This window comes from Dermacentor albipictus, unplaced genomic scaffold (assembly GCF_038994185.2).
Source record: "Dermacentor albipictus isolate Rhodes 1998 colony unplaced genomic scaffold, USDA_Dalb.pri_finalv2 scaffold_18, whole genome shotgun sequence".
Taxonomy (NCBI): Eukaryota; Metazoa; Arthropoda; class Arachnida; order Ixodida; family Ixodidae; genus Dermacentor; species Dermacentor albipictus.
Window position 1 is genome coordinate 9,697,484 of NW_027225572.1, and position 15,055 is coordinate 9,712,538.

At 48.5% G+C, this 15,055-nt stretch overlaps 1 protein-coding gene across 1 annotated transcript in view; it reads right to left on the reverse strand.

Moving 5' to 3' along the window:
- Window positions 1–1,033: 1,033 nt before the first annotated feature.
- Window positions 1,034–15,055, reverse strand: part of LOC139052110 (protein obstructor-E-like) — a 91,844-nt gene continuing 77,822 nt past the window's right edge. The window contains exon 4 of the mRNA XM_070529209.1: window positions 1,034–1,892. Coding sequence (XP_070385310.1) covers window positions 1,790–1,892 — 103 coding nt within the window. The 3' untranslated portion in view covers window positions 1,034–1,789. The remainder of the gene's footprint in view (window positions 1,893–15,055) is intronic.

Sequence of the window (15,055 nt, forward strand, 5' to 3'; positions counted from 1 at the left end):
TATTATATCCCATTTACTGCCCTCTAATTCCTCCAATAGCACTGCTAGACTCGCCTCACTAGATAACGTTCTTGCGTTAAACGTTGCCAGGTTCATATTCCAATGGCGGCCTGTCCGAAAAGCTGATTTAAAGCTATTTTAAGAACATCAACGTGTATGGAAGTGATGATCATGATTTCTTATCATCAGTGGAGCCCATATATGCGAGCAGTAACGCTTAGTTGCCCTAAACTTTTTAGTGCTGACAGAGCGCTCCGAAACGACTACATGAATACGGCATAATATTCCCGGTTCATATTTTAAGCACTGTCTCGTTATTCACCGTCCCTTCAATGTGACATCTGGTCGAGGTGCTTCTAGGTTCTAGGATACGATACGCCGCCTAATGCGTCCATAATAACGCTATGTTTTAATATAATTGGGTATCGGCGGGGGCCAGCATTATCACTTACATGTATTGCCATAAATGCCTGTGCGGCAAAAAATGAGCGCTTTGCGCCTTGTGGTGAATGACTTGAAGTATCGCCCACGATTTTAGAAATTTTGGGTCCTTTATTACAGAAGTTTTTTTTTCGTATTTGCGATTTATAAGCTCTCAGCTGCTTTTTTCAAGTCCTTAAAGGAAGTACCGATTCAACGTAGCTTATTAAATTACGGTCACTCTTAGTCCCTTCGTCAAAAGAAGTGTAGCTAGAAGCTTCGCCTCAGCGTTGACAGAAGCTTGGGCAATCTCTATATTTTGTTAAGCAATTCAGGCGCCTGTTTTCAAAACGTTCCCTACGTGAAAATGTCGTTAGTGTCATGACAGACTCACTGTAGTACACTTTTCGTTATACTATCGTATTTGTGTCGGTCTCAAAGGGCTGCTGCAGGAGCATATGTTGGGTCGGTGCCAAGACTTCTGTTAGTATCAACCTTGGCCGTGCACTGCGTAAGCGCGTCGAATGTCATGAGAGACGCTATCGGGTAATTGGGAACAGAAAGGCTGATATGTAAGCAACCAAATAAAGAAACCAAAGCGGGGCATAAAGAATTGTCCTTGTATGGAGAGATATTTTTATTGAGGAAAAGGGAGTGAAATACAGCCGAAATCGAGCGTCCATGTGCGGTCGGTATTGCAATACTTGGGCAAGTAATCATGATGCCCTCTAGACACATGTGCTTAACTTTTATATTTCTTATCTGAATAGGACATCGTTTGTGGTTGCACTTTGAAAAATGGTACGTGACTGAAGCTCCTCCAGTGCAAGCATTAGGCGACAGGAAAACGTGCTCACCACCCCCACAAAAATACAACAAACGCGCGCTTCATTCTTTTTTCTTTTGGAGGCCCGTGGCCGGTTCCCGAGTCACTAAGCATTTCTGCATTAATAGTATTTCGCTAGCAGCCGAAATTGTTATATGGCTAGAGAGTTTCCATGTGTTTGAGAAAATACGTTCACATGCACGCTCCTCGCAGTAAAGCCATCTGCACATAAAGAGGAGCACACGCCAGGCATAGTCATCACCTTGAATGCACACGTCAAAGACAAATTGCGCATGCGTAACGAGCCGGCTCTCCTGGGTACTCGATAAACTGCGGGCGTTTCTCGGTCGACAGGAGTTGGTGAAGTTACCGCGAGTGAAGCGACAGTGTGCGACTTGGGTCCCTTAAAGGGGCTTGAGGTGGGCGTAAGGTGAGGGTGCATCAGAGTCCTGCAGGGAGGAGCAGCAGGCGCAGCGCAGAATTCGGACGGGTGGGCGCGTTGTGTAGCAGGCACTCGTGGTGTGACCGCCATGGATTGCTTTACTACGAAGACGAGGCCTCGTCTGACGACGATTGGCGACTGCCCTTCTTGTGCGTCTGGGCCTTTTTCAGCGTCTTCACATCCAGGTCACCGTAGTAGTTTTCACTGCGCAGGTGAGAGATGAAAGTATGTCAGCCATGACTTCCAGACGAACGATAAGAATGCAGAAAGTTAAAAATTAAACACACACGGTGCTTGGAACTCTTCAAGCACCTATAAACTGCGGATTACAACACATGGTACGTACAACATGGATCAAAGGACACTGCGAAAATTGGCTGGCGCACGCCTTCGTTTGATTGCGTAGTATCGTTGTACACAAGCGCAGCATGAAGGTTTGAAATGCGTTTATCATAACTTCCCTTGGGCAAATTTCATCAAAGCTACGCTTCCCGAATGTTGTTGTGATGACTTAATAAAATGAACCTGCCACTTTCAAGCCCGTGAAACACAACCTGCTAAACTGATAACTGTAGAACCCCTTTGTTCATTCGTATAGAACATGTAACGACAGCCAACGAAGTACGTAGCGTTTTGCTGAAAAATCTACTTTGATAATTTGCCGTTGTGCCAGAATGTATAAGCCATTAAATCATTCCTGTTGGAGGTCTAGATGTCTAATGCTCGTAATTTCATCAACAAGATTTCAACCAACCTTTTTAATTTTGCTTGCCGTTGTTCTTAAGAGCGGATGCTCTTTATTTCGTACATTTGTAAAGCCAATACGGGGAAACCCAAATAATAGCTTAGTGCTACCGGCACCTCACACATGCCATTAACTTATTTACAGTTCCCCATAGCAAAGTAATTTATTTGACATCATAAACATATTGGGTACCAAATTACCGGGAATATGCGTTTTTTTTAAATCGTAGAAAAAAGATATTACGTTTAGCGCTGACCCATTCCTTGGTAAATATTGCTGAAAGATTGCATTTAATAGTCTCTATCGTTCAGTCTAACACTTGGCACAGAAGACTGCCTGGCATTTAAGTAAAGAAATAGAAGCTAGCTGCTGCGTACGTGATGCTAGTTACCTACGAGCGTAGCTACAGGGGCTTGTTTGTACGGCGTATGTTATTTTTTTTTGTAGCGCAAGCTGAACAAGGACAACAGAAAGGCCCATCTTACACACACAGCGCTGTGTGTGTCCAGGCCTGTCTGTGTTCAGGCCAAACATTGTAATTGTTCGACCTAAATCAACATAACTATCAGCGTCGACAAATCAAAGGTAGCCATGAGTGGGCCTAAATGTTTTGAAACATACCGTATCAGGCGGTTTCAAGTTGGCGGGTCACATCACCCAAATAAATGTCGATATGTGTCAGTTAAACGCTTGAGCCAATACAGATTCCTCACTTTTGTGAGAACAAAACGCCATTGTGTTCTCCTGTATGAATGCCGCCTTGAAGAAGTAGCTCCCTCACCGGAATGAGGAAAGCTACACAAAGCAACTAGAGCGACTAAAGCGATCGTGACGCGGTAGCGTTTGGCCTTTCTGAGCGAAAGCCCAGGTAATAGTTAACTCGCCGTGGTGGCATAGCGGTTATGATGTTGAGCCGCTGCGCAAGAGGTCGGGGGATTAAAGCCCGGCCGCGTGGGCCGCATTTCGATGGGGCGGAAAGCAAGAACGCCCGTGTCGTGTTCACTGTGGGCACGTGAAAAAACCCCAGGTGATCAAAATTAATCCGGAGCCCCCCACTACAGCGTGCCTCATAATCATATCGTGGTTTCGCTCGTGAAACCCCAGAATTTTTAAAAGGTAATAGCGGTATAAATCTGCTTCTTGCTTGTACAAAACATGTACAAAAATTGTCTTTTGTTAGCGTTCCGTATCAGCAAGCTGCGTCGCACCGTCTTGAGAAAATGGGAGCATGGTATTTTTGCATGTAATTTTTTTAGGAGGCAAACCACAAGCTGGCCAAGCAATGTGCTGCCGTGAACCGAAGGATCGAGGGCAAAGCCCGCATGAGTGCGCTATCAAGATCCGTGAAAGAATTTTCCCACGTTAAACAGGTTCCATTGACGACATTCCCCTATCATGCGTGGAATGCTACGTTGGGCAGACCGGGCGCTGTTTGAATAAAAGGGTAATGAACCATAAAGCGTCTCTATGGACCAGCCGTTTTCTAACGAACTTTGCATTGTAAAGAATGGGGCACCGCCGGAGTGTTTTCTGATAGAAGACTGCTTTCTAAAAAGAGGTGGAATGTGAGATTAAAGAATTGTTTATAAACCATTCGGGTAAAATATGGGTTGCTAGATCATCTTTCATGTTTCAATTTTCAGAGATATTATATCTGTATGTTAGGCCGCTCATCTCTCGAACAGGCAAAATGGACGGCGTAGGGCTGCATGATTGTTTTGTATATACTTTTGAAGTGCCGCGAGTTGCCCGTGCGTTTTGTGAATAGGGAAGCGTCCACCCCCCCAGCGCCTCGGGCGGCAACCGTTTCTGTTGTTGAGGGGTCGGACGGCCCGCGTGGTGTTGGGTGACGAGCCGAGGCGCGCGCCGCCGCGGGGGGCGCGTTGCAGAGGCGGAAAACAGATTCGGAGAACATGCTTTTACGCGGGCTTTGTTGACATTCCGCCGATGGTCATAATAGGGCCACGCGGACAAAGCTCGAGCGGACAAAGGTTGTATACGCGACGTTGTGGCGCCGGCTCTTGAGTCCCCTGCTAATTAGAGACGCAGCTGCCAGCATTGTTGACCACGTCTGGCGCGTACGGAGCGGGGGGTTCGCGCCCCTCGCATTCGGACGGCAGCCACGTGCATCTTGTTTTGAGCGCTGGGGAGGGCCCGCTTTGTGTCGTGTTACAACATGCAGTGCGCGCCGTAGAGAGGGGCGCGGCGTCGTTTTAAGAGCACCCGAGTCGGAATGCCGCCAGCGGTAATTAGTTTTCTACCAGGAAAACCTTGAAGGGGGGACTAGGGTACGCGGTGTTGGGACACCAGCGCCCGAGCCCCCTTGCTAGCTAGAAACGCCGCTGAGGTGCGAGATGGCCTCAATAAATCGTGCATGCCTGGCGTGTTTGCCGAGGCCGTCACTGACCACGTGGAAATAGGAGGCGGAGAAGAAGATGTGGGAAGAGGGAAAACAGGGTGGTTTTCCAATAGATTCACTTATGAGAGTAAGCCCATCCCTTTGGGTTGTGGCTTAAGAAACTGTCAACTCTCATTGGCAATTGCTTCCGTGGGATGGGCTAACGACCCTACCGCCCTTTTTCTTTGTCTCTTTCCCCTATAACAATCGAGACGAGGCGCTTGTTCCTCAGTCTAGGCTGTAATCACTAAACCTGATAGAACAGTAAGACTCCGTACGATGCAACGCTAGTCTGGGCCGTAACCACTGAGTGGTAGAACAGTGAGACTCGGTTGGTCGTATGTAATGACAGTTGTCCTAGGCTCTAACTTAAGAAAAAGTAGAAGAGTAAGGCGCTGTTTACCTATGTGTTTTGCATCAGTGTTCTTTTGCTAACTCTGTATTTGACTGTGTAAATATTTCCGTTGCAATATATCTTCAAGTTTTGTTACCTCCAACCTGCCTCCTGCTTCATCAACGCCGATAAACACCTTGAAGAGACTTTGGTCAACTTCAAGGAGAAAAGAACAATCACAAAACTTAACTGGCGCAGTCGACAGGATCGGCGAGCTCTACGACATCGAATCCTGGACCAGTGGTGAAAGGATCAAGTCATCCAACGAGCACCTCCTGCACCTTTGAGAAGATCCCACAGCAGCCAAGCCCGGCACCGTGGAGGAGATCCGAAAACGACAGTGCATTCAGCAAAGGGTGAGCAGGATTTCTTGCGTCTTTCTCAAGTTGGCATGGTAGTTGATGTGTAGAGCAAATGGTGAGGACACGCGGGGGCGCAGAGACAATGGAGTCTAATGGAGTTGAGGGTGCGACGGTGGCGGAAATGGATCGGAATCGGGAGTTATCAAATGACGATAGGCTAAATTCCGATAAGTCAAATGAAATGAGAGAACCCAGTCAGAGCCAGGAATTGTCGCAGCAGGCATCTCAGCCTTTGCAAATTCCGAATGATACAAGAACGCTTGAGCTTGAAATTCAAAGGCTCAATGCTCAGACTACCTGTATACAGCTTCAGATTGAGTACGAAAGGCTGTTGCAGGCAAGGACGAATGCTGAACGTCTCAATGGCACGTCGTCCAGCGCTGAGTCGGAGCGGGGCGATCGGAGGCGAATGGGCTTCGACTCCGTCGAGCAATGCGCAAAAGTGCTGAAAGGGTTCCGCCTGCCGTGTGACGCGGATGTACCCTTATGGTTTGAGGAGGTAGAAAGACTTTTTGCTACTTACGGGGTACCGTATGAGAGTCGTGTGCATTTAGTCATGCCAGCTCTAACTGAGCGCGTTCGCTACCTACTGCGTAACCTCAACCAGGAAGAGAGTACAGATTACGAGTCAGTTAAACAGGCAGTGTTGATGGAACTGAAGCTTTCTCCGGCGGAGTATCTGCAAAGGTTTGAGAGAGCAGTGAAGCGGAAGGAGGAAACGTGGTCACAGTTCGCGTCGCGAGTGAAAACGTATTTTTCCTACTACCTTCAGGTAAGAGGAGCCGACACTGTAGAAGTTATGGCAGAACTCATGGTAGCGGATCGTATAAAAGCGGGCCTTAGTATAGAGGGTCTTGAATACGTGATGCTACGAGAAGGCGAGGGATGGCTTAAGCCACCTGAGATTGCCAAAGTACTACAAACTTTGGAACAAGCCAAAGGCAAAGGATACGCCTCAAAGCCATCAGTGGCAGAGATGGGGCAAAAGCAGACGCGCGTAGCGAAAAGCGCCCTCAGGTGCCACGTATGTCACAGCTCAGGCCATTTCGCTAAGGATTGCCCGAAGTCTAGTGACAAGGGAAACCAACCAAAGAAGGCTACCGAGCCAAGGCCGAGGACACAAAGGGTGTTGATAGCCCACGAGACGGGAAGTGAGATACCGAATGGAGTCCTCACTGCAAAGGTAGAGGCCTTGAAACACAAAGGCGAAGGCATGACTAACCTGCAGTTGATCCCTATCTCATGCGGAAACGTATCCACAGATGCGATTCTAGATACGGGAAGTGAAATAACTGTCATACGCGAGAGTCTCCTTCCGAAAAGTATCGTGAAGCCATCAGGCACAATAAGATTGGTGTCTGCATTTGGTAAAACTATCGAGGCAAAGCTAGCAACGTTGCCGGTAAAGTTAAATAGCCCGCAAATGGCGGCGGAGCCCCAGAACATTGACCTACTCTGCGCGTTGACTAATGAGCTCGTCGAGGGCACCGATTGTTTGTTGACCAAGGAAGATTGGGAACATTTATTCAAGGCCAGCAGCTCTCTGGAATCCATTGTAGCACCGGCCGAGCCTGCTCAGAGGATAGAGCGATCAAATGAGAAAGCCGAGGCAGTAGCCTGCAATGTTACTTTGGAGGAGGAAGGTGTTTCTGGAGAAGTTGAGCTAATTGATGAAGAGAGGGATGCGTCAATAAGCCAGAGAGAAGAGTTCCGCGGATTGCAGCTAGCTGACGCTACCTTAAAGAAAGGTTGGGAAGATGCTCGGAGTGGGAAATCCGGCATGTTCGTCTCTGATGGACTCTTACACCACTGGGAGTCAATAGTAGGCACCCGAGTGAGACAACTAGTTGTTCCGAAATACAAACGCAGTGAGGTGATGCGTTTAGCTCATGAGTCACTATGCGGAGGGCACCTAGGGCCAAGGAAAACTAAAGTGCGTATTAGGTGTAATTTTTTTTTGGCCTGGCATGGAGAAGGAGGTATTAGAGCATTGTCGTTTATGCCGTGATTGTCAAATTCGCTCTGACAGGCGTCGCACGGACAGAGTATCTATAACTCCTCCCACTAGGCCAAATCACCCTTTTCAAATTGTCAATGCAGACATCATTGGACCCTTAGACAGACCGTCAGCGAAAGGTCATAGGTACGCGCTATGCTTGGTGAACATGTGCACAGAGTGGCCAGAGGTTGTCCCACTGCGCTCGTTGACAGCTAAGGCGACTTGCGACGCGTTGATTGAAATTTTCAGTCGCACTGGCGTTCCGGAAATGATCTGTTCCGACCAGGGCACTAATTTCAAATCACAGCTCACACAGTCGATGCTCGAGAAATTAGGTTGCGCACCAAGATTCTCAACCCCAGAACACGAAGAGAAAATAGCTGCAATTAAGAATGTGGCGACACCACGCACTAAAAAGGAGCTACGCAGCCTGCTAGGACTGTGTGGCTACTATCGCGAGTGCGTCCGAGAATGTGCAGAGGTGGCGAGCCCGCTCATGCGGTTAACAAAGAAAGGGGTACCCAATAGCATACCCTGGTCAGAGGAAGCTCAGACGGCGTTTAAGACGCTGAAACAGTCCCTGTGCGAGGCCGTGGCGCTCAGCACTCCGGACCCATCTGAGTCCTACTGGCTTTTCACAGACGCGTCAGCTACGGCGGCGGGCGCTTGTTTGGCGCAAATGACAGCGGAGGGAAAGGAGAGGCCTATTGCCTTTGCCAGCCACCGCTTCACGCCGACTCAGACGCGATGGTCGACAATTGAGAGGGAAGCGTTTGCTATTATATGGGCCTTAAAGAAGTTTGACTACTGGCTTTTTGGTGCCGAGATAACCGTGGTTTCCGACCACAATCCATTGTCGTACCTTACAACTTCAACTCCACACGGGGCAAAATTGACAAGATGGGCGCTGGCTTTACAGCGATATCACGTGTCAGTGCGACATCGGAAGGGTGTCAGTAATGGTAACGCGGATGCTTTGTCCAGGCTTCGCAACAGCTCATGGAAGCCAGCGTAATACTATACTGCCATGCCAACTGGATGGGCGTGAATGTTCCTGCTCACTTGGCGCTGTATATTGCGGACTTTGTGAGTGCCGATTCAAGACCCAGAGACACTAGAGTGCTCTTACAGTTTGGAACTGCAATCGTGTGCTTAATAGTTTGATGACATGTATTGTGTATTTCTTTTTACTCTCTTCTTGCTTTGTTATTTGAAAGTGTTTGTTCTTGTGATGTAATTAGGCTAGGGTGTGATTAGAATGTTCATTACGTAATCGCGGCAGTGATTTATCGTATCACTGAGCGAAAATCAGCCCAGTATACTCTTCAGGGGGAACGTGTTAGGCCGCTCATCTCTCGAACAGGCAAAATGGACGGCGTAGGGCTGCATGATTGTTTTGTATATACTTTTGAAGTGCCGCGAGTTGCCCGTGCGTTTTGTGAATAGGGAAGCGTCCACCCCCCCAGCGCCTCGGGCGGCAACCGTTTCTGTTGTTGAGGGGTCGGACGGCCCGCGTGGTGTTGGGTGACGAGCCGAGGCGCGCGCCGCCGCGGGGGGCGCGGTGCAGAGGCGGAAAACAGATTCGGAGAACATGCTTTTACGCGGGCTTTGTTGACATTCCGCCGATGGTCATAATAGGGCCACGCGGACAAAGCTCGAGCGGACAAAGGTTGTATACGCGACGTTGTGGCGCCGGCTCTTGAGTCCCCTGCTAATTAGAGACGCAGCTGCCAGCATTGTTGACCACGTCTGGCGCGTACGGAGCGGGGGGTTCGCGCCCCTCGCATTCGGACGGCAGCCACGTGCATCTTGTTTTGAGCGCTGGGGAGAGCCCGCTTTGTGTCGTGTTACAACATGCAGTGCGCGCCGTAGAGAGGGGCGCGGCGTCGTTTTAAGAGCACCCGAGTCCGAATGCCGCCAGCGGTAATTAGTTTTCTACCAGGAAAACCTTGAAGGGGGGACTACGGTACGCGGTGTTGGGACACCAGCGCCCGAGCCCCCTTGCTAGCTAGAAACGCCGCTGAGGTGCGAGATGGCCTCAATAAATCGTGCATGCCTGGCGTGTTTGCCGAGGCCGTCACTGACCACGTGGAAATAGGAGGGGGAGAAGAAGATGTGGGAAGAGGGAAAACAGGGTGGTTTTCCAATAGATTCACTTATGAGAGTAAGCCCATCCCTTTGGGTTGTGGCTTAAGAAACTGTCAACTCTCATTGGCAATTGCTTCCGTGGGATGGGCTAACGACCCTACCGCCCTTTTTCTTTGTCTCTTTCCCCTATAACAATCGAGACGAGGCGCTTGTTCCTCAGTCTAGGCTGTAATCACTAAACCTGATAGAACAGTAAGACTCTGTACGATGCAACGCTAGTCTGGGCCGTAACCACTGAGTGGTAGAACAGTGAGACTCGGTTGGTCGTATGTAATGACAGTTGTCCTAGGCTCTAACTTAAGAAAAAGTAGAAGAGTAAGGCGCTGTTTACCTATGTGTTTTGCATCAGTGTTCTTTTGCTAACTCTGTATTTGACTGTGTAAATATTTCCGTTGCAATATATCTTCAAGTTTTGTTACCTCCAACCTGCCTCCTGCTTCATCAATGCCGATAAACACCTTGAAGAGACTTTGGTCAACTTCAAGGAGAAAAGAACAATCACAAAACTTAACTTCTGTATATAATATGCTTTTTAGTTTTTGGCAACGTGTTCACTATGTGCATATATATTTGTGTGATTTCAGTAGAAATAATCACCGGCCAAGCACTCAGCACAGATGATTAACGAGCGAAGTAAAAACGTGCGAGCCTGGTGTTTCTCATTGGATTCATCCGGACAATCCATTAAACGATAGCTGCGTAGCCTGCGGATCCCCGTTACGCAGTTGCTGCTTGCGCTTGGCTGCACGAGCCTGTTCTTGCGCCCAGGCTGCAGCATCGGCAACGCGTAGACGAGCTCGTTCCCGGTTCTGCTCACGGCGTTGCTCATCGAAAGCTGCCTTCTTTTCAGGAGTACGTATGACGCGTGGCCTACCCATTTCGGAGCAAGAGAGAAACTGCTGCGCTCGCGCTCAGCAGAGAGCAATAACATCCCTACTGGGGCAGGCAATCTTGCCCTCTCTTTTTATGCGAGGCATATTACTAGAGCTCAAGCCAGCTCCTCAGGCGCGGCGGTGTCGCCTTCAATACCACGTGACACCATGACGTCACGACAGAGGAGAAACGGGGCTTCAACTCGCGCCGTCGCTCGCGGCGTCGCGGCGGTATATAAGCAGCTGCGCTTGCCTCTGCTAGACACTCACGAAGTGACATGCCTCCTGGAGACAGAGCTGCTCGTTGGAATGAGAAGCGAAGGTTGCGGCGTGCTACAGAGACTGTTTCTAGGTGGCTTTGCTACGGCGCAGCGACCACGCGCCCCGCATCGGACGCGGTGAGCGTCGAGCAACGCAGCGTTCGGTGCGACAACGAAATGTGCGCCTGAGCAAGCGCCGCGCGCCTGAGCCGACGCCGACGACACCGGCTTTTCTGCGACACGAGCTCCTTAACGCTGTCACGTTAAAATAAAGGCTAGTATGCTTCGCATCCTGGGCTTAACCTTAGCTAAGCCACAGCCAGTTTTTTTTCTCGCGCGTGCACATGGGGTTACACCAGAGGTGTTTTCGCCGTACAGGCGACAGACGGGCGAATCGGCTAGCCATATACTGCTTCGCCGTAAAAAGCTCAGTTGATAGTGAGCACTCTGTCAGTATGCCTTGAGCTGCCTTGAGGTCTTTCTCTTACTCTGTTCACCACAAGAAAGGAATTGCAACTCGCCTATCTCTCTCAATCAATTCCATCCTGGAAAACTCAGACAATGCTCGAAAGCCACTCTAAGCATTTGGAAGAGCGACTGATATTAAAAAAAAGATGTATGCGGATTTCGTATTCCACGCTCCTTCTGTGTAACGATAACCGCTGAGGTCATACCATTTTAATTACCTTCGAACATATGGCGCTGTAGCACCGCATGCATCAGATCGGGCAACTTGTTGTGCTCATGTGGATTACCTAGAAAGGTGAACATCCAGGGTAAAACCAAACGAACAAAACCCAAGTCGATAGCTAAAACGATGTACGAATTGTTGTGATTATTAGCTTGACAGTACATGTTGACATTAGGAACGTCAGTGTATTCGTAGTAGGTTCGAAGAACAGACATCTCGAAAGTGGCGCTACACTAAAGAGTTCCGTTCTTCAATCTTCGGTATCAAGATGTGCCTAAACTGAATAATTTAAAAGTTATTTAGCGGTGCGGTAGCCTCCCGGTTAGCTCCGCTTGTATAGCAATGGTGCTGCAAAGATGTTGGTCTTACGTTCCATTCATCGGCCAGGATATTCTTTTTCAACTGTGTATCGTTGTTTCGGAAAAACGAATAGTATTGAATTCTGGGGCTTTACGTGCCAAATCCACGATTTGATTGTGAGGCACGCTGTACTGGGGGACTCCAGATTATCTTTAACTAACAGGCAATCTTTAAAGTGCTACCAATGCACGGGACACGGGCGTTTTTGCATTTCGCCCCCATGGGAATACGGCTGCTGCGGCCGGGATTAGATCCGGCGACCTCGTGCTTTGCAATGGAACACTATAGCCGCTAAGCCACCGCTGGCGCTGAAGCCGGTACTAGGTTTTCCTTATAGGGTCATACTACTCCACAATCGATGACGGTGTTCCACTTCCATGCCATTTCTCAAGGCGCGGATTTTCGCCTCTTTCAGAAGGCCAGCTTAAAGACGGTACAGAGCTGACACAGGTGATGAAATCTGGAATCTAAAAGACCATTTTGTGCACTTACCTACAAAAAATTCAACATAACAAAAGGCAGGTGGTTAGATATATTTAATGCAAGGTATCCTGGTATAAAGCGGGACAGTCAATGGCACTTTCAAGTTCATGTGCAGAAATAGAGATTGTTGTACACAACGTCAAGATTTGCAGAGATGAAGGTTCGTGAAATAGGAAGTCAAGTTTCAGTGAGATCAATAAGCGACCATGCTGTAACACTGAAACGATTAGCATCCTTTTTGTTCTCTCTCGCTATCTTATTGCCTCAAATGCTAGTTGCAAACTGACACTCTAGTTTGTTGCAGTTACATAAGTGCATCATGCAGAGACTTAACCGCAAAGGTGTGGAGAGAGCTGGTCACCGCGGCAATATCAAGTGATCAGCGAGGCTTAGTATGTTACAAGACACGAGGCACAAATATATAGCTCAGAAAGAGGCTGCAAAACGAAAACGTAAACTAAGAAATTGGTGCCCTGATTATGAAACTCCTGTTAATGTTCCGTGACACCTACTAAACCACCAATTAATCACGAGCTGGTCAAGCCTTTTGGTATCACAGTGGCAGACGGACGTGGGACGTACCGGTGAAAATACATAACATGCCCAAGTTTAGGTCAACTTCTTTTTCAACCCATTGAATATTAATATTTGCACTGATTTCCCTGTGGAAACAAACTCGTAAGAGTAGATTTGTCCATGTTCTCCTTAACGTCAAGTTTACTAGACATTGAGCGCGGACACTCAGCCCCTTTCTAAGTGTCGCGTTTTTTACTCTCAGCAAGCACAACAGTCAGAGTGCATGAGGCACTCAGAAGCAAAGCACCGTTTTGCGCATATAAAAATGGGGCAGCAGATGTCTGCAAGCGAGCGCACATTGTTCTCGTAGGCATTAAAACGCTGCGACCTGAACGGCATCGCCAAAACGACGTCTTACGGCGGTGCCGCCACGTCCCCACTTTCACACCTATTAAGCCATCGACGTGATCAGAAACATGAGACACAAAAAATCGAGAATGCTAAACCGGGAACCACCCTCCAGACAAGTGTTTTTCATTCCTGGCAGCTTACGTTCTCCCTAGCATGACGTAACTGCCTAACGGGTCTCTGCAGAACGGTCTCTTGTATACGCCGCACGATAGACGGGCCGAGACGGAGCCGACGGGGTGAGGGAAGTCGTCTACCTGGAATACGCCCAAGAAACGCTTTCGCCTTGTTGGAGCGCGCGCTACAGATTACCACCCGATCAAGGATCGCTGCCTCTGAGCCTTACGCTTGGCTTTCGCCCCTCGCTCATTGCTGCTTTGCCGCCTTTCCGTTGCATAAGAGATGGGCTCCACCGACAAGGCCACGTTCTCGCCGCTCGCGTACACGCCGAGCATCCTGATCTTCCAACATAGTCTCACGCACGTTCGCATTTGAAGCCGGTTTAGCCCAGACGCCATCTTCGCCCCTCAGCAGCCCTTGGCTAATCCAGCACGACGGCGGGCTCGTGGAGGCATACGAGCGAACGCTTCGCGGTGAGTGCGACTTTATATTCGTCGCACATGTCTAGCTGTTCAGGGTCGGACTGTAGTAAGCAAGAGGACACACTTATGTTGCATACTGAACGATAAAACTGGTTTGGAATTGCTAAGCGCTTTCTGGGACATTGTTCATTCACATGGTTCAATGAAAGCCAACAGTTTGCTCTCGAACACATTGAGTCCTCTACGACATATTTGGAGAGAACGTTGTCACGGTGCGGAAGGCGAATAGAAGACTTTTCATGTTTCGCTCTGTCAACGCCTCTGATGCCGCTGTTTGTACAAGACTTATTCTTCTGCCCCTTTATCTGCCACATCTTTGCTGACGGAAAAAAATATACACGAACAAGAGAATGCTGTCTCCCACTTTAAGTACTCCTAAGAGTTTCACTTGTATTTTAGCTGTGTTCAATTTCTATGTACATTAGGTTGCACAGCTCAGGGCTGAGCGTAACCGCAAATCAGCTTTCCTTCGCACAGCCCTATTTCGTGTACACAGAGACCAAAATGTTGAGTTTAACGACATCATCTGAAGAGGATTTTTAAAGTTATTTCCTCGATGCCAAGTTGTAATAAAATTTCCTGCAGCTATCCAAATCACGCGCCATGCGGCGGCATCTCTGAGCCGTTCGCTGCTATATATTTCTCACCTAAGTGCGAGTTCGTAACGACAATTCAATCGAATTCATGATCGCAATATAATTGCTGTCGCGTTTCCATTTGGAGCGTTCTCCGTCTTCTATGGCATAATTTCATTCTTTGGTATCAAAACAGCCAGGTCGTGAATGCAGCTCTGCCTTTACAACAAAGGCGCGATGAGCTGCCCCTCCACATCAAACGGTCGACTTGTTGACTCACTGATATTGCTGGTCTGGCACTGTATCACAAGTGATGATCGAACTATTAGAAACTTCAAAATCTCAAGTATGAAGGGAAGTATAAATTGTCCTTTTCGCACAAAGCTAAACTTTCTACAATTTCCATTTCCTACAACTCTGGAGAGCGCGGTTTGTGCTTTCATGTAGGTGTATAAATTAACGTGATTCGGAATCTCTGCATACCAGATTGTAGGGAGCACGGAAACAGTGGAAGCGATCTGCGACGCTCTTTCGTAACATGGCTGATCAGTTCA